Source organism: Theileria annulata, chromosome 2 (assembly GCF_000003225.4).
Source record: "Theileria annulata chromosome 2, complete sequence, *** SEQUENCING IN PROGRESS ***".
NCBI lineage: Eukaryota > Apicomplexa > Aconoidasida > Piroplasmida > Theileriidae > Theileria > Theileria annulata.
The window spans coordinates 1367325-1385867 of NC_011099.1; the positions used below are offsets into that span (position 1 = coordinate 1367325).

An 18543-nucleotide genomic window follows, 5' to 3' on the forward strand; every position below is an offset into this window, starting at 1 on the left:
TTTTTTATATATTCTAATTTGTTTTTATAGTTCATGGTTAGTATTTATATTTAATTAAACTTTAGTTTACTCCACAACTTAATATTATCTGTTACACATTGCATGAGATGTTAATAATGTAAAATATTTAAAATGTTTAATGGCCAAAACTATGGAAGGCTTTGTGGAATCATATCTAAATTTACCACAAATAGAATAAAATGTAGATTCTTCAACATCCAAAGTGATAAATCGCAATTAATTAAAAAGGTTTCCAGTAATCGCAAACAATGGGAGCAACTGAGAAAGGAATCACGTGATGATACATCAGATTTTGACAATATATCCTTTGAAAAAACAATTGCTCATTCCGGATTCGGAAAATCTCAAAATTCTAAAAGTAAACATGGGTTTAAATATTTAGGATTGCTACAGGTTAATAAGTTTTCTATTTTTTATCAAATTTTAAACAGTTTTTTTAATTTAAATTGTTATAACATTTTGTTTAGACTGTGACTAACTCTACCTCTGATGAAAAGCTGTTTTCTTTACTTGCGGATATTTCCAAATTCATAGACGAATTCACTCCATATGAGCTCATTGATATCGGCTATTTTTTAACAAGAATTAACAGGCCGGGGTGTTCTCAGGTAGTTGAACCTATTTTACACCGTTTTTTCTCAATGCCTGAGCGATTTTCATGTTTAAATGGAGTTTACTTCCACAGGTATGTTTTCATATTTATCTAGTGGTAAAGACATACATATGTTAACAAAGGTGTATATATGTGATATTATAGGCTATTGAGAACGATGTTTATATTTCAAGATGTCACATATCGAGTTTGGGTTTACGAAATAGCACAGCTGGTCTCGGCAAAGCATGCACACCTTCTAATGCGGGACGTACAGTTGGTTATTGATGACCTATCCCTCTTCTATGACGCGGCTGCTCAAGGAGCATTAAACCAATTAGAAGACTCTGTTTTATCCAGAGTACACGAACTAGAGTTGTACAGACTCCCACTACTAATCCACGCATTAGGTATTATTTCCAAATTAGTATAGTATACATTGTATATATAGTATTGTATATATAATATATATACTATTGTATAATATATATATAACTGTAATAGTGTTAATGAATAAAATTTCAGGTCGTTGCGGATACAATTCAATAAATGTAGCAAAGGCTGTTCATAGAGTATATACTAGTTATAAGGGACATAAAGATTATTATTCATCACATCTAATTGGACTACTATTAAAGGGTTACGCTTCGTTTCATTTTAATCCAGGAACTGAGTTTCTGGACGATGTTTGGTCGAACGTCAAAGATAATCTAAAGGTAATAGTTATAATTATAAAATAACATTTTAGAATGTGGAATTCAAGTATCTTTCATGGATTGGAGAGTCTTTCTTAAAGCTGAGATACTTTCCAAACATTTCAGTGATTTTGGATGAGTTGATATCTAAGCATAGCATTTTGAGTCATCTTGAATTCACGGACTTTATTAGTGACTGTTGGTCAATACAAACTCACATACTATCTCTTGAATTTAAGAACTACATCGTTCCTGGGTCAGTGTGGCAGAACAGTTCTTATTCCGATGAAGGCTTTTCGGAGATGAACCCAAATTCACTTTCACAAGAGAACAATTCTAAGGAGACTGTGGACAAACTTTATGGGTACTACAAAAGACTAATTACTTTGATAAACTCTGAAATGCCGGGGAAAATATATGAGTCGACACCACCATACAGGTCAACGCAGTTTGAGCTAATGACAAGGTTACTGGACATATACCCAAACCCTAGGGATTTTAGGATAATCCTACCATTGAGAAAGTATGACGCAATTTACCCTGTTCTAAGCCTTCCTAAATCTCTCGATACAACTGCTAAGGGTGACATTTCATATCTTTTCACACAAATGGACCACTTTCACTCTTCTAACTTCTTTGGGCCTAATTCTAACCATGAACAAACTCAACTAGAATACAATACAATCAAATCAGTAGATCCACCCATAAGTAATGTGTCAGGTAGCTCATCTGGTTTAAAGGAATTAAATCCCATTTTGAAACAATATATACATTCAGTTTTCTTCAGAACACCTGCATTAGCTCCTAGAGGCCTTAGGCTTCTGATACAGGGACTTGCAAGAATCCACTTTGAACAGAGAGAGGAATCAGAAATAGATAGGGACTTGATACCAAACATGAAGGTAAAATACCACAAAAGACCACTCTCAAGATCTATTGTGAGGGAAGTGTACAGGAAACTTGCTTGCTTCAATAACGACGACCTTATCGTATCCCTTTTCGGAATGATTGTGTTGAATATGTTTGAGTTTCAGCTCTCCAAACAACTTCTTTCCGAGTTAATTAGGATTTGGGTACACCAGAAGAACCAAAACTTTCTGTTGGATGAGCAGCTCGAGATGGTTTCATTATTTTTTTTGACTCTTGAAAAGAATAACCCCTCCGTATACTCCTCCTTGGACGTGGAATCCATTAAAAAATTATGTTGACATTGTAAAGTTTATTAAATGTAGTAAATAAACGTTTTTAATAACTATTTAATATATAACATATATTTTTAATTCCATTATTTTGACAAAGTTTACACATTGATGATATCGCCCGACTAGTTCCTACATATAAAACAAGAGTATACCTTGACTACATTTAAATTTCATTTTACATTTTCGCTTACCTTTTAAATAAAATTTATATTTGTTCATTTATATATTTTTAATCGTTTTTCTTTATTAACAATGTTTTGAATTTGATTTCTCGACACCATCATTATTTTTAATTTATTAAATAATCAAAACTCCCATTTCTAATTTAATTTTACCATTTGAAGCTTAAATTTATCATTTTAAAATTAGTTTTATTATGACAGTCTTTGGTTGTCGTTTCTTATCCAAGATTCCCAACTCTTTAATATTTAGGCACACTCCTCACCTTAATTTTCAAACACGTTCTCCCTTACAACTAAGATGCTTCGCTTCGCTTCCACCCATCCATAACTTACCACCCCCGCCTCCTCGCGAATTTAACCCCGATGGAACCCCAAAGAAGTATAGAAACGTAAAGCCCGTCTACAACCACAAGTATAACTGGGAACACTGGACTCTAAGGCCGGCTGGAGTGTTTCACACAGTTCTCGTTGGCGAGTTTGGGAGACAGCACAGAGCTTGGGTTGCTTGGATTCTTCAGTTCCCTACTTACATCGCAGCTATCCCTTGCATATTTATTGTGTTTGTTGCGGCCTTTTTGATCCAGAACTCTTTCTTAATTGGTAAAAAATTAACTAATTAAATTTCCTAGTCAGCTAGTTTATAAGTAACAATTTTACTAATTTTAGACGTGTTATCCATTAATTTTTATTTTATAATTATTTTTATGATTTTAGGTATAAAGCCTAAGCGTTACACAATCGAGTGGATAAATGCGGAGAAGGAGCGCGCTCTCGCTGAGAACACGAACCCTGTGACTAGGTATTTGGAGCGTCGCAGAAGCGTAGGTTTTTGGGATTTTATTTTTTTTAGGAGCGTGGAACTAACTGGGCTCTAAAGAACTACATGCCAAGTCATCCTTACTTTCTGTTTCTGGGCGACTACTATCACGACCCCGACTCCGAAACCTCTTCAGACTAATTTAATATATTCATAAACATAAACATTTACTCCATTAACATTAAGCATAGACTATGTAATTTATGAACTTATATTTACTTTGAGTAGTGTGTAGAGTAGAGATTAAGAGTTGGCCTCGCGTGTGTAATGAAGTTGCGTGGCAGCGCAGTGTGGATTATAATTGAATAGATGTATGATACCAATTAAAAATTACAGTCCAAATTAGAGGGATATACTGAGTAATAAATTGTATTTTAAATGTGGATTAATCTTTTATTATCTCGGATACTTGGTACTTCGGAATATAAACTATCATCCCAAGTACAATTGGCTTCTATATAATGAACATGTTTGGAAATCATCAACCCAAATAAAGATACACAATCAAAAGTTAAAACGTCCTGGAACATATATATTTAAACTGTGAACTGATTATTTTCTGAAACCTCTATTTCTGGGATTGGCTGGAATTCTCTGGTTTTGGTTTCTACTCGGTGGAATGGGTCGGCTACGATCATTGACTTTTTTGGAGAAGTTGTTACGGTAATGATTGAACTTTTGGTTGTTAAATCTCTTGTTGTTATTTTCTAGCCATGTCTTTGGCTTTTCGAGTGAGCCTTTGTAGTCAAGTTTTCCCGAGTTGTCTTCTTCGTACTCGTGTCTGCAGAAGCCGACTAGGTTTGAGACCATTTTTCCTCGCTCTCTGACGAACTCTACGTACTTTTCGCACACTGAGCACAGGAGGTCTTCGGTCATGAATATGGCCTTGTTGTACGAGTAGAAATCGTTTGAGGAGATTGTGATGTGGAGTCTGTCTGTGGCCGATGCTGAGTTTAGTGGTTTCCCCTTGATGCTAATGTCCACTTTGTTGTTGGCATTTTTCATTATGTACTCTATGTTTGTGTTATTTGGGCCCAAAATCTGCGCTGTCACGTCAAAGTCTGGCTCGAACGAAAACAGCTCTATCAACTCGAAACGGCACAGGCGATTCGTGTTCGGTCTGTTCGTCATTCCAACTACATGTTCAACGTTATTAACCGTGAGGGGTCTTGGGTGATTCACTTTACCGTGTCCTACATATTATATAATAAAATTTATATATCATCTAGCTACATAAATTAAGAAAATCTATACCGTTTGTATTTTTCATCTCGTTATATGAATATCTAAGGTTAGGGTTGTCCACTGTAGACGCACTCGAGTTAGAACTGGTTGGCTTATTAAAATTTTGATAGACGTTTGCTGTTGACATGAGGGAGTTTAGGCTCTGGCCTGGGAGCATGACAACACACCTTAGGGTTCCGATGCCGTGGAGCACCACACCGTTAAGGTCTGAGCATGCTGTTTTGCATGCGTTTGGATCTGTAAGTACTAGTTCTGCTGCTGGATACTCTGGTGAGATATACAAGGAGTGTACTCCTGAGTAGTATGAAAAGAGCTCCCTCAGGTCCGACTCTAACAGATCGTATGACACGTTACAGTTTTCTAAGAAAATAGCTAATCTGACATTAGAATGTTGATTCACTGGGTTATCCCAGTTGCTTTGTGTGTTATGTTCTGGTTTAAAATTCTTGGGCACACACGTTTCCGGCTTAAGTTCTGTTTGGTATGAGGGTTGTGTGTTTGCCGGCGGGACGTTCACTGAGTAATATTTTTCTGGAGCTGGTTCTGATACGTTTCCGTTGGACCATCCTCCACGGGCATATTCTACATTATTGGATGGCACTTCTTTATCGAAATTCGAGAACTTAGATGGCTCATGTGGGTGTCTAGATGTATACTTATAATTTGGATGGAAATTTGAGTTAACGCTAGAAACACCCATTGTATTAACTGGATGGGGCACTGGATTTTGCTGGTATGTGTTTGGATTGAAGTGATGGAGATCATCCTTCGGATATGGGTATTGTGGTGGTCTATGGCCGTATGCATTCATTTTTCTAGAAAGATCCTGTATGAAAATAAATAACCAATAAACCGATTATAACTATTGTTAGCAAATGGTTTTTTAATAAATTAAAATCCAGGTTAGATAATAAATCAATCATGAAAACATGTTACGGTTTAGATATCCGAATATAGGTATAGGGAAATTATAGAATAAATATGTCGAATATAAAACACCAATCACTAATATATGACCAATCAATAATATAAAATGTTTGATATAGAATAAAAATATAGTGTGTGATGTTTGTCGTCGGTCCTTGATTGATGATCTTTGCAACAATGTTTTAATTTAAATGGGATAACTAAATGTTACTTATGCTAAAAATCTGGAAATAGGATATATTGTATTATCAATGAATGAATAAAATAAATATACAGTTAAATTAAATAAATGGAATGTATTAAAATAAAATTGGGTATATCATTAATATTATGGGGGTACTGGTATAATTGTAGATACCTCTTCTTACAATAGGTATAACACATTTTACAATTTTTACTTCCTTTTTAACCCATTTTTGATTCAGATCTTGGGTTGTCAACTTCGTATTACACTTTTGATGAATTATCGCAGATTCTACTTTTTATGGTATGTGTTCATCGCATCTTCTTACTTTTTCAACACTTATTCATAAATTACCTTTATATTTAATAAATTATAATACAATTATTTTATAACAGTCATGATCTATAATATTTTGAGAGTATATGGTATTTTTATTATGTACAACTAATTCGATTAAATTCAAATTTAAAATTAGCGATTAAGGTAGTAATCAAACAATCACCTACATTTCTATTATTTAACTTCCTTATTTCTATATTGACTGTGTAGTTCATGTAATAGTTTTTCGATCTCCCCTGTTAACCTTTGGTAATCGTTTTTTAAACACATAATTCTCCCTCTGGCTTTTCTGACCTCATAAATGTCTATATCGTTTCTAGGAAACTGTTCATTATCCACGAGTGGTCCAGTTAAACCGACATATTTACACTCTTCACTGTTTAAGTAACTCATTAACGCTTCCATTTCAATTTCAATATCCTTCCTAGCTTTATCCAATTCCATAATATTCGACATTATCTATAATACAATTATAATAAGTTTTAATTATAAAATAATAATTACTAATAGAATGTTATTAGGCAAACCATTGTTTCACTACATTAACAAAAAATTTCGTTTATTAAATATTTAACATATTAAAAGTATATTATTTTACTAACTAATCCACATTATTGTGGAATTTGTATTATATTTCATATTTAATTCCATGTTTTTTATCACTTCCATTTCCATGATTCCTTATCACAATTTAAACATTATAACCCTTAATTCCAAGGTTATTTTACACACTAAGGTAACACACTAGTTCTCTTCATTTAGATATATTTCCTTCCAATTTACATCAAGTTTTAGAGATATTTTACACATTATCGATTCCATAAAAGAGTTGGCAAAGGAAACTGGAACAGATATGTTGAAAGATACACAAAACCGGCTTCAATCGAAAATACCCAGCCTATCCACTTTAACTACAAGGCCTCTTATCAATCAACTAAAAATTCCCTATCCTACCTATGGGATTTACCTAAAAAAATAGCTGCAGCAACCTCATCAAATAAACTTTTAGAATCATGGATTTATTACAGGTTTTAATAACACTTACTCTTTTTAGTTTCGTTATTCCTTGAAAGATATAATATTAAAACTAAATATCTTTGCTGATAATAATGATGTGTAGACATAAGAGGAAGAAACTTTATCACTACGTTCTCGCGTTAAAACGTCTAAACGAGATTAAAGAAGTAGATATATCAGACTGGAGATTTAAACTTATAGTTAAAAAGGTTATTAAAAGATCGAGATACTTTACAGGTATATTCAGTCAACAAAATTCTCACGAATTTTCAGATTTGCCCACTGTTTGTTTATATTTGGGTAATTTAAAGTGTGTGGATGCTATTGAAAAGGTCACATATCATCTGATTGAAAGAATGGAATACTATTCACCACTCCAACTAGGAAGAATATGCTCGGCGTTCTCATCGTGCAGGATTTTTAATAAATACCTGTTTTCTCTCGTTGCCACCAGGTTCATCTCGCTTATTGATATCGCAGAAAACGCTTCAATTTTGGCTGTAGCAAGAGTAATCTTACAATTTGTTCATCAAGTTTAGGCTTTTTCAAACTGCATGGTTTATAATTTCAGACTTTTTAACTCTGTGTCACTTGAGTTCCTCAGAAGATTGAGCAATGACATTGCTCACTCAAAAGAGCGACAAATCAACTGTAGCCACCTCATGTTCTCCTTTAAAACATCACACAGACCACCCAACGTTGATCAACTAGTTAATTTAGGTATACTATTTGTAATTAAGAAAATATTTAATATTATCTCTTTCTCATGAGTGCCTTTAGCTGAGTCTTTTGGTATTTCAAAGTACAAGGATTTGAATTACTTTGAAACCCTATCAAATGTCCTAATAGATAACCTGAACACTTGTGGTATTATACTATAATCTCACAGTTCACTTTAGAAATCGTAGAACCATCGATCATCTCAAGAGCCATCTCAGTTTACAATAAGCTTAAAATAAACGATGTACAACTACTTGAAATCGTAATGATTTTATTTTATTTGTGTTATTTTTAACATTTGGACTTAACATTTATTCTTTTTAGGTGTTGGATAAGGTTTATTCTAAGCCATATAACTTTCCTCCAGTTCAGTAAGTTTTGTTAAACTCAGATCTCATAGCATCGCATCTATCATGAAGGATATCTCATCAATGATTCCAAGAGGTTTGAATCTTCATACAGAGGTATTTTCATATATCATTCCACGTTTTCATAGAAATTTGAATATATTCTGAAACATTTGTTACCATATCTACATGATTTGGATAATAAATCAGTATGTTATATTCACAAATCTATACTCTATTATCACATAAACTTTTAACTATTTTTAGTTGACCGATATTGCAATATTTGCCAAAAACACTGGTTTAGCAAACGTTGAATTAATTAATTCTATCCAAAATAGTGTACTGAAAAACTCAGTTAAAGACCAAAGCCCAGACTACGACTGTCCTAGACTGTTTGAGATTTTATCCTCAAAGTCAAATTTAACTGAAGATAGTTTTAAACTCTTCTGCCTGTATTCAAGAAGACTCTTGAATAAGTTTGAGCCATGTGACTTCCTGAGAGTTTCAAGATTACTGGTACTTTTTTACATTTTAACAATATTTTAGAGGAGACATAAGGGATTAAATACTAATGTCATACTTCCTAATCTAATGGGCATTAGGCTAGCTGAACTCAATGGAGAGTTTAGTACTTATCAGTACAACTGTGTAGCTAGGGACCTTACGTTATCAGGTAAGGTACAAGAGGGTATTTTGGCCGAGGTTTGGAGAAAAAACACGTTAGTTTTTAAAACCCTAACACCACAATAGGTACAACAAAGGGTTTAAACCACCAAGCTTGTAATGTGATTTTGAAACTATTACATGTATATATAATATAACTATATTAGAGAAATTAATTAGAAGAGTCTGAACTGTTTGCGAGGGTTGCCGAAGATTTCATTTTTCTCGACCTTTAGAACATTAAACCTCACGGTTTTTGAAAGTGGTCTACACTGGCCAACAGTTACTATATCACCGGCTGACACTGTGAAACAGGGTGAGACGTGGCAAGGAACGTTCTTGTGTCTCTTCTCAAACCTATTGTACTTTGGAACATACTGTAGGTAGTTGACCCTCATGACCAAAGTGTTCTTCATCTTGTGTGAGATCACCATGCCCTTTAAAACTCTTCCCCTGATGGAGACGTTTCCTGTAAATGGGCACTTCTTATCCACATAGTGGCCTTCTTTTGCCTCCTTTGGTGTTACAAAACCCATACCAACATCTTTCCAGTATCTGGCTTTATGTCCCAGTTTCTGGAGTTTCTTAATACTCACGTTCGCCTGTTTTTGGAAGGCTTTATGTACCTAAGTAAATGATTGTTAGAAATGGAAAAAATTACCTGAACATCAGCTCTGTCCATATTTATAAATCCTATTACGATATTTAGGTTATTGTGGTGTTTGGTGTCTCCAGCAATCGGCGTTAACTATGGTAATTATTTTAGCATCCAATTTCTACTTAAAATAAATCAAGACCGTATAGGGGAAAAGAGTTAAATAAAAGATATCCTAGGAATCCTGTTCAATAATGGTGGGGTAGCATTTTAGGCCAAAGATGGGGAATGAAATGAATAAAAGGCTGTTTAAATACACATTTAATTTTTCACATATATTAAATTTAGACCTAATTATTTTGGATGATTTGGTCCAGTCTATTTCTTAGTTCATTATACCTTCACCTACATCCACCTACATATTAATGTGTATTTAAACATATTTTTTATAACTTTAATTATACACATTATGTATATCATTGAATCTTGATTTTTTTGTAAACTTTTTATATATTCAAAATTTTTTATAATTTTTCGTTTTTTCTATCAAATTTTATTCATCCATGATGATTCTTTTGTAGTATGTCAACAAATGGTATTTGGCAACTTAAGAGCATTGTTTTGAGGTATAGTGAGACTGGACACAGCAGTAGAGGCTTAAGATATTACCTGAGGAACCTTCTACATGTGTTTCAGATCAAGAACCCTCAAATCGATATTTCTGTAAACCATGAACAATATGAACTCCCACTAGCAACATTTAGGTTTGTCTTAAATTACCATTTTTTAGTTATAGAGATGGGTCAAAGTATGAAATAAGCCTCAAGGACCTCGAGGCAAGACATATTGACGAGATTCTCCAATTCCATCGCAACTCTTCTGGAAGAATGGAATATATGAAACATGGACAATCTGGAGTTTGGACCACAAACAGATCAATCCAGGTACTAAACATTTTATTTTATCTTTATAGGGCTTATGGAAGCCTACTTTCAGTAGCCAAATGAATGCTTTATCATGGTTTAAGAGATTATCAGCTTCGAAATCGCCATATCGGCTTAAAACACTACCAAAATACTCTTCGAAGTCACTCAACCTTTGCTGTGAAGCAGTAAAAGGCAATGGTCGTTGGGGAGATGAGTCGATTTTCCCCAAGGGTTGGGACCAGAATTATCTAAAGCAGATTTTTTGTCACCCGTTTCTCAATGATTCATTAAACAATCTCTAAATTTTATTCATCAGTACTCTATAATATCTTATTGATTTTTTAATTTTAATAAATTAATATTTAAAATATGTTTAAGGACAATTTTCTGGTTTTGACCTTAAAATTTGAACCAGATTGTTTAATTCCAAGTTGTTAGAGGCTTTTTCCGTATTAATCCTTTCCTCAAATTTACTAGCCATAATGTCAATTTTGGCTTGATTAAGATTAGATTTGTCTAAACTAGTATAACTTTTCAGGATTCTTGTCAAATCTGAAAGTGAAAAATCGTTAATCTAATGAACAATTAGATAAACTATTGGATACCTTGCTTATAATGGCGTCCATGAATTCATCTGAACAGAGCATCTCAGTTTGATTTGAGAGTGAAAAGTGTCTGGTTAGGGCCAAAAGAGATTTAGCACTCATGGAACAAGCATAACTTTCACAATTCTAATCAATATATTGGTTTATAAAATACCTTGATAAGAGTGTTTCTGACCATGTCCAAATATTTACTGTCTGACAAACTCCCTCGTTCTATGGTTGAAATTGTGTTTATCATCTTGGAAATTAGATCTCCAGTTAACTGCAAGTCATTCCTAAATTAATTATAAACACAGTGGTAATTACTGTCTAGTTAAAGTCCCATGAATTGACTTCCAGAAGTCTGAGTTGTCTCTTTTGAACTTCACAAAGGTCTGAAAACGTTGATTTAGCAGTAACCTACCACTACAAGATTTGAAAGCTTCAACCCCTTGTATAAATCTTGATCTATATAATTACAGGTTCTAGTCACTAGTTGATTAAAAAAATCATCTTCTATAGGTATTCCAAGTATGGAAATTGCTCTAAAAACTATGGGCATTCCGTTCGATGTAATTCTATCCTTATTTCTGTAAAGTGAGTCTGCCATTACAGGCCCGAATTCTGGTAAGGGGAACTTGAAGATTTCAGTGGTTGAAGTTGGGTTTTCTTTAAGAAATTTCTTATAAGTTTTAGAGTCGATGCCAAGGTCATTGTGGGCAAGGAACTTCTGAGTGGTGAATGCCAAAAGTATTGATATGACATCACTCTCTGTAAGGTTTTTACTACGAAATTTACTTTATTTCATTAATTTACAAACCTAGTTGCAATTTGCGATAATCTAATTGTCAAAACGTTGAACATTATATGTGATTTAAATCCACCCATGCTTATTGAAGCAGCTAATAATTTATATATTGTTTAATGGGAAATGTTACCTATTGCTCTTAATTGATGTAATTCGACCTGGTCAATTAATTCTATGATTCTTAGACACATTTGTCGAAAGAAATTAATGTCGTGGGTTTTCGATTCAACGTTCGATGTCACTATAAAGTTTTAAAACTATAAACTTACGAAAAAAAACAATATCTACAATCATCAACTCATCAATTAGTTGTAATGATCTCAAATTTAGCATCTTCATTATCTCAGAGCCGCACTTGAAGTGAGTCACAACCTTAACTAAACGTATATATAATTACATTTATCATTTATTTAGTAGTGAGTTGAGATACCTAACAGTGATAGTGAGATTGGCGATGCCAGGTTTATCCATGACTTTGACTCGTCAATTAATCTTTCAATTAAATTGGTTTTTTGTGAATATATCTAAAACTATTGATTTCCATAATAATTACCCTTGATAGGCTGTACAGCAGACCTGCGATTTCCTTCCCGTCAATGTCATAAAGCGACTGCATATTATTTTAAACAATTGGGGTACCTGGGATGAAATTGAAGTGAATGAGTTCCACCAATTTCTATCATCGAGTTTGAGTAGTGAGTAACCATGGGCGATCATACAGACTTCGCTAGGTCTCATGAGGTGTAAAAATCTCAAAAAATCATAGCTATAGTTGAGGAGAATACGCCGACTAATTGTGAATGTGTAGAGTTAACTAACCTATCAGACTTGATAATTAGCCCAAAGTCTCTCAGTGCGTTGCAAAGGTTATGTTCGTGTATTTTGTAAATGCCAAGTACCTGCGGATATAGACGTACGTTAACATTATTTATTCCTGTGATATAATATCCTTTCGAAGCAATGTTTGCCATGAATTTATGCAATTTTACACAAAAACATTGTTTTATTAAAATAAATTACAAATTTTAATAGTCATTAAACATTTTATATCTTTATAAGAACTACAAACATGACAAAATATACTATTTAATGACATTACTATATATGGGTAAAAGTATATTTTAATTTATACTGTTTTTTAAAATTTTTATTTAAAATGATAAAATAGTTTTTTATAAATAATGACTAGTTCAGACTTATATAATAGGAAGGTTTCTGGTAAGATTAAGCTCAAAGGAATCTCGAAACTTTCTAAAAAAAGGAAAAAGGAATCCCTTGAAGTGGATGAATCAAAAGATGAAAATAATGAAAATAAAAAGGTTAATGAAATTATTGGCACTGGAAGGATAGTATCTTCCTCAAATACTGTTCAAGGGTACGATTTAGTTTATAATGAATATTTTTAGGTTCGAAACAAAGTTTGTTGAAGAGGCTTCAGTTAACGACAGAATCATCATTGAACACCCATTAACTCATGCCACTGAAGAAAGGATCATAACATGTATTTTAAGTAATAGAACACTATCAATTGATGAGCCATTTAGTGTGGATTTAATAACTACAATTCCCTATAACATAAGTTCGTTTCTTAATTTAATCTTATTTATTAGGAAAAGAGGAGGTTAAAGTTGACATGGATGGAGTGAAAAATGAGAGTTTTCGTGATAAGAATAAGACCACCACTATATCAGTTAGGGAGAAGTCTGGTATGTGGTCTTACAAAAACGTTACCAAGACTATTAAAGGTAATCTAACACAGGAAGAGCGTCTTAATGAAAGGGTAAAATTAGGGAGAGATAAGTATTGTTGGTGAGATAGATCATGAGTGCTCATAGGGCAGGTTCCTAAATAATATCAGGAATTTAGAGTTATTTTTTACACATCCCATATATAATTCCATCATAAAAGATTATTTTAAATTTGTGTTTTGATGGGCTTGGAATTAAAAAATAATATCAGTTAGACACAACTGAATCTAGAAATAGCATCTTATTAGATGGTGTATATACCCCAGAGCAAAAAATAAGGGATCTATATAAAAAGATTACATCTACACATTTTAAGTAAGTTGTAAAATAGTAATTGTTTAAATCATTTCTATTTTATTTTTTATAAAAATTACAACCTTCTTCAGATCAATTTTAAAAGAGTAACTCCTCTACTATATCTGTAAAATATACATCCAGAAATACATAATTTTAATTTTAAAAATACTCTAATATCATTATTTTTAAATTTACATAAAAGATATACTAAAATATTTTTGGATTCCACTGTAAAATATCAATAAACGCAGTCTTCTTACCGGATTTGGAGTATAATTTTAAAATAATAATTCAGTCAAGAAAATATTCAAATTTGATATTGAATGTTTTAAAAAAGTATAATAACGAAGTTTTTGAATATAATAAAGAAAATTTTAAAGATTAACGAAGTTTTAGAGACTAGCGAAGTTATAAAGATTAACTAAAATTTTAAATATAACGAAGTTTTAAAAATAATAACGAAGTTTAAAGATAAATTAATTAATTTTTTTAAAAAAAGAAATAATATTTTATAAAAATCAATAAACACATTTTAATAATTTGAAAAAAAACTTTAAAGAAAACAAAAATAAAACCAAAAAATACCATAATATTTTAAAAATACTTGTAAAAAATGACGTTTCAGTTTAGATTTAGGCACCCTATAGAGGAGTTTGTTAAAAACGATGATGCTAGGGATGCGAGAACACAATGTAAAGTCTACGGAGCAAACCGGTACTACTTCCTGTTCTTAACGACGTTCTCGCTATTCCTGTTTGGAAGATTCATGTGGGCGTTCCCGTCATTCTTTGACATGTTCGTGAAGAGCGGAGCATATTTATGGCTATGTACAGATGAGGAAATAGCCAAAGCATCAGTAGAACAAGTTGTAAGAGCAGCATGTGAACAACAAACGATGGGAATCAATAACATCTTTTCATATTTAATGGCTTCAACATTCTTTGGATCGATAGTTGCAGGTTCATGTAACATAGTAATTGGAGCGAAACTGACGGCAATGATAGGAACAGCATGTATGTTCATAGGAATGCTGCTGATCAGTTTCTCAAGTGAAGCCTTCAGATTATATGTACCAGGATCCATCTTTGTGGGCTTTGGAATTGATTTCTTAGTATTGCCATGCTTCAACGCAACAGTACTGTACCCAGGCCGTGAGCTGTTAATCACATCACTGTTGGGAGCATCGATTTCAGTAGGTATGTTCGTCCCGATTTTGATGAAGCACGTCATGTTCAAAACAAATATATCACTATCAGTAAATATGTTGCCACTGCCGATATTGTGCGTAGGCGTCTTCATCATAGCATGTGTATTTTTCCCACCTAAAAGGTTTTATAAGCAGAGTGAACTGGACGAAGCATTAAACGCAATAAATGTGGAAACAAATAATGGTGAAAATAAAAAGACAGAAAAAAGAAAAAAATCCAAAAAAGAGTTCATTTTGTCATTGTTCGATATTGAACTTGATAAGGTTGGAGTTTTGAAGAAATCCATTTTCTCAGTACACTTCCTCATGCTCAACATCATCTTCATGATCGTAATGATCACAGCCTCATTTTACATGACAATCTCAAACAGAATGATGACAGAGCAAGAAAGAAATTATCTGGCAATAGGAATGGGAGCATCAGTTACAGTGTGTCTCGGTTTGGCATACTTCCTGGATAAAATGGGATCAATGTACATAATGTGGTTCGAAACAATCTTCCTCCTGATGTCCTATATCACGATAGCATTCGGCCATAAGTGTACAACGATCATTTCAATCATCCTCTATTCAATCTTCACATCACATTTAAACGGACAAGTCTGGCTCTTTGTTGTCGAAACATTCGACTCGTCAATAAGCACATTGCTTATGGGACTACTGAACTTGATAGCAGGAATAGTCATGATCAGTTCTCCAAAGATTTACGACAAGTTGCTCACAAATGGCTGTAAAATGGAGAACATCATAGTGTTCATGATAGGTTTGGTGGGAGTAAAGACGGCAGTTCTCGTGTTTTTGCACGGCTGGAAGTTAAAGGTGAATAAAATCGAATAATATTTTAGAAGATGATTAATAAATATGTGATAAGTATAATTTATGTGTGTGGTGGTTTAGAACAATTATTAGTAACATGATTCCAGAATCCTTACCAATTAACTTGGTAAAGGACTTAATTTTTGAAAAATTAAAAGAAAAACAATGTTTGATATTGGTGGGAACAACAGGCAGTGGAAAATCAACATCAGTGCCAATATGGATCTACACCAGTTTTACAAACCCAAAACAAAAATTAGTAGTTACACAACCGAGAAGAGTTGCAGCAATTTCACTCGCAAAATATGTAGCGAAACTTACAAATACAGAACTCGGTACCACAGTTGGATTCAACGTGAGATTCCTAAACAAATCAACTGAATCAACCAGAATTAAGTATGTAACAGATGGAATATTAATGAGGGAATCCATTTCTGACCCACTTCTATCAAAATATTCCGTAGTAATAGTGGACGAGGTACACGAACGCTCAATAAGGTCAGATATACTTCTCGGAATTATTAAACTAGCACTTGCAAAAAGGACTGATCTGAAGCTTATCGTAATGTCCGCAACGCTAGATTCCAATGTGTTCAATGATTTTTTTCCAAACTCAGTTACAATTAATGTCCCCGGGAGGTTGTTCCCTGTTGATATATACTACCCACCAGCACCCTTTGAAGATTATCTCGAGGTATTTATAAATTATATTACAGATGTATATTATTATATATAATATTCTATGCATTATATAGTTGTATAATTGATGATTAGGCTGCAATGATATCAGTTCTCCAAATAAATTTCTCGACCGAAACAGGTGATATACTGGTCTTCTTGCCAGGCCAAGAAGATATAGAAATACTAGAGCGTCTTTTGAAGGAAAAGACCAGACATTTACATAATACAATGGAATCAATAGACTATAAAAAAATTAGCAACGTGTATGTAAAGCTAGGAGACTTGAAGTATAAAATGAGTGGCTGGAAGTCACTGGAGATATGCCCACTATACTCGGCACTATCATTAGAAAGGCAAAATTTAGTATTCAAAACCACCCCGCCAAAGTCCAGAAAGGTGGTTTTGGCAACAAATATCGCAGAAACATCGCTCACAATTCCGGGAATCAAATACGTAATTGACACTGGCCTTGTTAAACAGAGAAAGTATAACCCAAAGAATAACTTTGAATCGCTAACAGTTAACGTAACATCAAAGTCATCAGCTAAGCAGAGAGCTGGAAGGGCTGGAAGAGAATGTCCAGGTTTGAAACTAATCATTAAACCGTTTAGGTGAGATATACCGTCTTTATACACTTGATTCTTACGAAAAAATGCCTCAAAACACCACCCCTGAAATACATCTTATCGACTTCTCATTTGTTTTTTTACAACTTAAAGTTAGTTTAATCCTTAATCTTTCGATCACATGTGGTTAGATGGTTGGAATTAAGGACATTTTCGAGTTCCCGTTCATTGACCCTCCCGATAAAGGATCAATACTATCATCTGCCTTGAACTTATACAGACTTGGAGCACTGGATTCTGAGGGGAATTTAACAGAACCAGGGTAACTCAATTTTTTCAATTGTTTGATTCATTGCTATATAGGAAGATGATGGCACAAATACCGCTGTTGCCAATACATTCTAAACTATTAATCACATCATTTGAGTTCTCCTGTACTTCTGAAATTTTGACAATCGTCTCCATTCTGTCATCAGAAATTGCACTTTTCGATACAGGTTCGAAATATAAATAATTTACTCATATTTTTATGTAATGTAAACTGGTTGTAGAAAAGTTTAATCCTGAGGGAGTTAAGCTAAGATCAAACTTGTATAATAAGTACGGAGACCACCTAACACTCCTGAACATATATAACCTTTGGGAAAACGTAAGGATAAATCATTAATAATAATCTACAGGCAAATTCTCGAGAAATATTTTGTAAACAATTTGCTGTAAATAATCACGCGTTTACTAGAGCAAAGGATATTCGAAATCAACTTGTATCACTAATAACCTCTGAACAATTCGGAGTAAAAAACATATCGAGATTGACCGATTCGTCGAGCTGGGATCAGGTCAGAAAGTGTTTAACAAAGGGAAACTGGACCAATTCAGCTAAATTTTGCCCTGAATCAAAATCTTACAACACATTGGTATGATCAAATAAAATTAATCGTTTCAACAGGTCAATAATCAGTGTGTATATATACATCCATCATCGGTAATGTTCAATAGACCTACATTTCCAGGGTAACATTTATATATATAACGAAATTTGTTAGATATGTTGTTTTCAACGATTGTATATTAACAAAGAAAAATTATATTCAAAATGTAACGGAAATTTCTGACCAGTGGTTATCTACATATGTACCAAATTTCTTTAAACCAAACTCTGTAAAACAAAACAGTATAGAATTATGTACCTAAATGTGGAATTCATAATTTTTAATATAAATCTATAATATATCTCTTTTTGTCTATAACAGTGTGTGGTATTTGGAAACATAAAACTACTTATATTACAATACATTTTTTATAATTTTAAGTTTACTTTATTTTAATATGTTTTAATTAAATATTGATTTTTGATTATA

The 18543-nt window shown here is 33.1% G+C and overlaps 11 protein-coding genes across 11 annotated transcripts, besides 14 other annotated features; 7 read left to right on the plus strand and 4 right to left on the minus strand.

The window, feature by feature from the left end:
* Positions 1 to 132: 132 nt before the first annotated feature.
* On the plus strand, positions 133 to 2516 carry TA12415 (uncharacterized protein; the record flags this gene model as incomplete). Its single annotated transcript, XM_947325.1, has 5 exons — positions 133 to 414; positions 489 to 706; positions 779 to 1023; positions 1139 to 1329; positions 1362 to 2516. 5 exons carry the CDS (start codon positions 133 to 135, stop codon positions 2514 to 2516), a joined length of 2091 nt encoding a protein of 696 aa, XP_952418.1.
* Positions 2517 to 2886: 370 nt separating this feature from the next.
* On the plus strand, positions 2887 to 3650 carry TA12410 (uncharacterized protein; the record flags this gene model as incomplete). The annotated part of the gene is made up of 3 exons (XM_947326.1): positions 2887 to 3292; positions 3407 to 3513; positions 3543 to 3650. 3 exons carry the CDS (start codon positions 2887 to 2889, stop codon positions 3648 to 3650), a joined length of 621 nt encoding a protein of 206 aa, XP_952419.1.
* Positions 3223 to 3291: a sequence feature (1 probable transmembrane helix predicted for TA12410 by TMHMM2.0 at aa 113-135).
* A 411-nt stretch (positions 3651 to 4061) lies between the features above and the next one.
* TA12405 (uncharacterized protein) lies at positions 4062 to 5565 on the minus strand (the record flags this gene model as incomplete). The annotated part of the gene is made up of 2 exons (XM_947327.1): positions 4062 to 4702; positions 4764 to 5565. The coding sequence occupies 2 exons, from the start codon at positions 5563 to 5565 to the stop codon at positions 4062 to 4064; spliced, it is 1443 nt and encodes a 480-aa protein (XP_952420.1).
* A 415-nt stretch (positions 5566 to 5980) lies between these two features.
* Positions 5981 to 6660, minus strand: TA12400 (uncharacterized protein; the record flags this gene model as incomplete). Its single annotated transcript, XM_947328.1, has 3 exons — positions 5981 to 6159; positions 6308 to 6390; positions 6449 to 6660. 3 exons carry the CDS (start codon positions 6658 to 6660, stop codon positions 5981 to 5983), a joined length of 474 nt encoding a protein of 157 aa, XP_952421.1.
* Positions 6661 to 6853: 193 nt separating this feature from the next.
* Positions 6854 to 9075, plus strand: TA12395 (uncharacterized protein; the record flags this gene model as incomplete). The annotated part of the gene is given in 11 exon segments (XM_947329.1): positions 6854 to 6940; positions 7000 to 7232; positions 7325 to 7745; positions 7761 to 7941; positions 7993 to 8088; positions 8121 to 8223; positions 8266 to 8316; positions 8333 to 8405; positions 8556 to 8807; positions 8838 to 9010; positions 9042 to 9075. 11 exon segments carry the CDS (start codon positions 6854 to 6856, stop codon positions 9073 to 9075), a joined length of 1704 nt encoding a protein of 567 aa, XP_952422.1.
* Positions 9076 to 9130: 55 nt separating this feature from the next.
* On the minus strand, positions 9131 to 9636 carry TA12390 (40S ribosomal protein S11, putative; the record flags this gene model as incomplete). Its single annotated transcript, XM_947330.1, has 2 exons — positions 9131 to 9580; positions 9616 to 9636. The coding sequence occupies 2 exons, from the start codon at positions 9634 to 9636 to the stop codon at positions 9131 to 9133; spliced, it is 471 nt and encodes a 156-aa protein (XP_952423.1).
* A 495-nt stretch (positions 9637 to 10131) lies between these two features.
* Positions 10132 to 10777, plus strand: TA12385 (uncharacterized protein; the record flags this gene model as incomplete). Its single annotated transcript, XM_947331.1, has 3 exons — positions 10132 to 10313; positions 10346 to 10493; positions 10523 to 10777. The coding sequence occupies 3 exons, from the start codon at positions 10132 to 10134 to the stop codon at positions 10775 to 10777; spliced, it is 585 nt and encodes a 194-aa protein (XP_952424.1).
* A 71-nt stretch (positions 10778 to 10848) lies between these two features.
* On the minus strand, positions 10849 to 12838 carry TA12380 (uncharacterized protein; the record flags this gene model as incomplete). The annotated part of the gene is made up of 12 exons (XM_947332.1): positions 10849 to 11049; positions 11081 to 11206; positions 11235 to 11355; positions 11387 to 11454; positions 11484 to 11844; positions 11880 to 11961; positions 11998 to 12108; positions 12137 to 12244; positions 12298 to 12391; positions 12421 to 12477; positions 12507 to 12657; positions 12687 to 12838. The coding sequence occupies 12 exons, from the start codon at positions 12836 to 12838 to the stop codon at positions 10849 to 10851; spliced, it is 1632 nt and encodes a 543-aa protein (XP_952425.1).
* Positions 12839 to 13048: 210 nt separating this feature from the next.
* Positions 13049 to 13680, plus strand: TA12375 (uncharacterized protein; the record flags this gene model as incomplete). The annotated part of the gene is made up of 3 exons (XM_947333.1): positions 13049 to 13242; positions 13274 to 13446; positions 13478 to 13680. 3 exons carry the CDS (start codon positions 13049 to 13051, stop codon positions 13678 to 13680), a joined length of 570 nt encoding a protein of 189 aa, XP_952426.1.
* An 845-nt stretch (positions 13681 to 14525) lies between these two features.
* Positions 14526 to 14687: a sequence feature (Signal anchor predicted for TA12370 by SignalP 2.0 HMM (Signal peptide probability 0.001, signal anchor probability 0.704) with cleavage site probability 0.001 between residues 54 and 55).
* Positions 14526 to 15956, plus strand: TA12370 (uncharacterized protein; the record flags this gene model as incomplete). The annotated part of the gene is made up of 1 exon (XM_947334.1): positions 14526 to 15956. The coding sequence occupies one exon, from the start codon at positions 14526 to 14528 to the stop codon at positions 15954 to 15956; it is 1431 nt and encodes a 476-aa protein (XP_952427.1).
* Positions 14628 to 14687: a sequence feature (12 probable transmembrane helices predicted for TA12370 by TMHMM2.0 at aa 35-54, 100-122, 127-144, 154-176, 183-202, 217-236, 294-316, 331-350, 357-376, 380-402, 409-431 and 446-468).
* Positions 14823 to 14891: a sequence feature (12 probable transmembrane helices predicted for TA12370 by TMHMM2.0 at aa 35-54, 100-122, 127-144, 154-176, 183-202, 217-236, 294-316, 331-350, 357-376, 380-402, 409-431 and 446-468).
* Positions 14904 to 14957: a sequence feature (12 probable transmembrane helices predicted for TA12370 by TMHMM2.0 at aa 35-54, 100-122, 127-144, 154-176, 183-202, 217-236, 294-316, 331-350, 357-376, 380-402, 409-431 and 446-468).
* Positions 14985 to 15053: a sequence feature (12 probable transmembrane helices predicted for TA12370 by TMHMM2.0 at aa 35-54, 100-122, 127-144, 154-176, 183-202, 217-236, 294-316, 331-350, 357-376, 380-402, 409-431 and 446-468).
* Positions 15072 to 15131: a sequence feature (12 probable transmembrane helices predicted for TA12370 by TMHMM2.0 at aa 35-54, 100-122, 127-144, 154-176, 183-202, 217-236, 294-316, 331-350, 357-376, 380-402, 409-431 and 446-468).
* Positions 15174 to 15233: a sequence feature (12 probable transmembrane helices predicted for TA12370 by TMHMM2.0 at aa 35-54, 100-122, 127-144, 154-176, 183-202, 217-236, 294-316, 331-350, 357-376, 380-402, 409-431 and 446-468).
* Positions 15405 to 15473: a sequence feature (12 probable transmembrane helices predicted for TA12370 by TMHMM2.0 at aa 35-54, 100-122, 127-144, 154-176, 183-202, 217-236, 294-316, 331-350, 357-376, 380-402, 409-431 and 446-468).
* Positions 15516 to 15575: a sequence feature (12 probable transmembrane helices predicted for TA12370 by TMHMM2.0 at aa 35-54, 100-122, 127-144, 154-176, 183-202, 217-236, 294-316, 331-350, 357-376, 380-402, 409-431 and 446-468).
* Positions 15594 to 15653: a sequence feature (12 probable transmembrane helices predicted for TA12370 by TMHMM2.0 at aa 35-54, 100-122, 127-144, 154-176, 183-202, 217-236, 294-316, 331-350, 357-376, 380-402, 409-431 and 446-468).
* Positions 15663 to 15731: a sequence feature (12 probable transmembrane helices predicted for TA12370 by TMHMM2.0 at aa 35-54, 100-122, 127-144, 154-176, 183-202, 217-236, 294-316, 331-350, 357-376, 380-402, 409-431 and 446-468).
* Positions 15750 to 15818: a sequence feature (12 probable transmembrane helices predicted for TA12370 by TMHMM2.0 at aa 35-54, 100-122, 127-144, 154-176, 183-202, 217-236, 294-316, 331-350, 357-376, 380-402, 409-431 and 446-468).
* Positions 15861 to 15929: a sequence feature (12 probable transmembrane helices predicted for TA12370 by TMHMM2.0 at aa 35-54, 100-122, 127-144, 154-176, 183-202, 217-236, 294-316, 331-350, 357-376, 380-402, 409-431 and 446-468).
* Positions 15957 to 16032: 76 nt separating the features above from the next.
* TA12360 (ATP-dependent helicase, putative) lies at positions 16033 to 18376 on the plus strand (the record flags this gene model as incomplete). Its single annotated transcript, XM_947335.1, has 9 exons — positions 16033 to 16629; positions 16710 to 17199; positions 17228 to 17334; positions 17374 to 17504; positions 17546 to 17679; positions 17734 to 17831; positions 17863 to 18099; positions 18132 to 18196; positions 18229 to 18376. 9 exons carry the CDS (start codon positions 16033 to 16035, stop codon positions 18374 to 18376), a joined length of 2007 nt encoding a protein of 668 aa, XP_952428.1.
* Between the last annotated feature and the right edge of the window lie 167 nt (positions 18377 to 18543).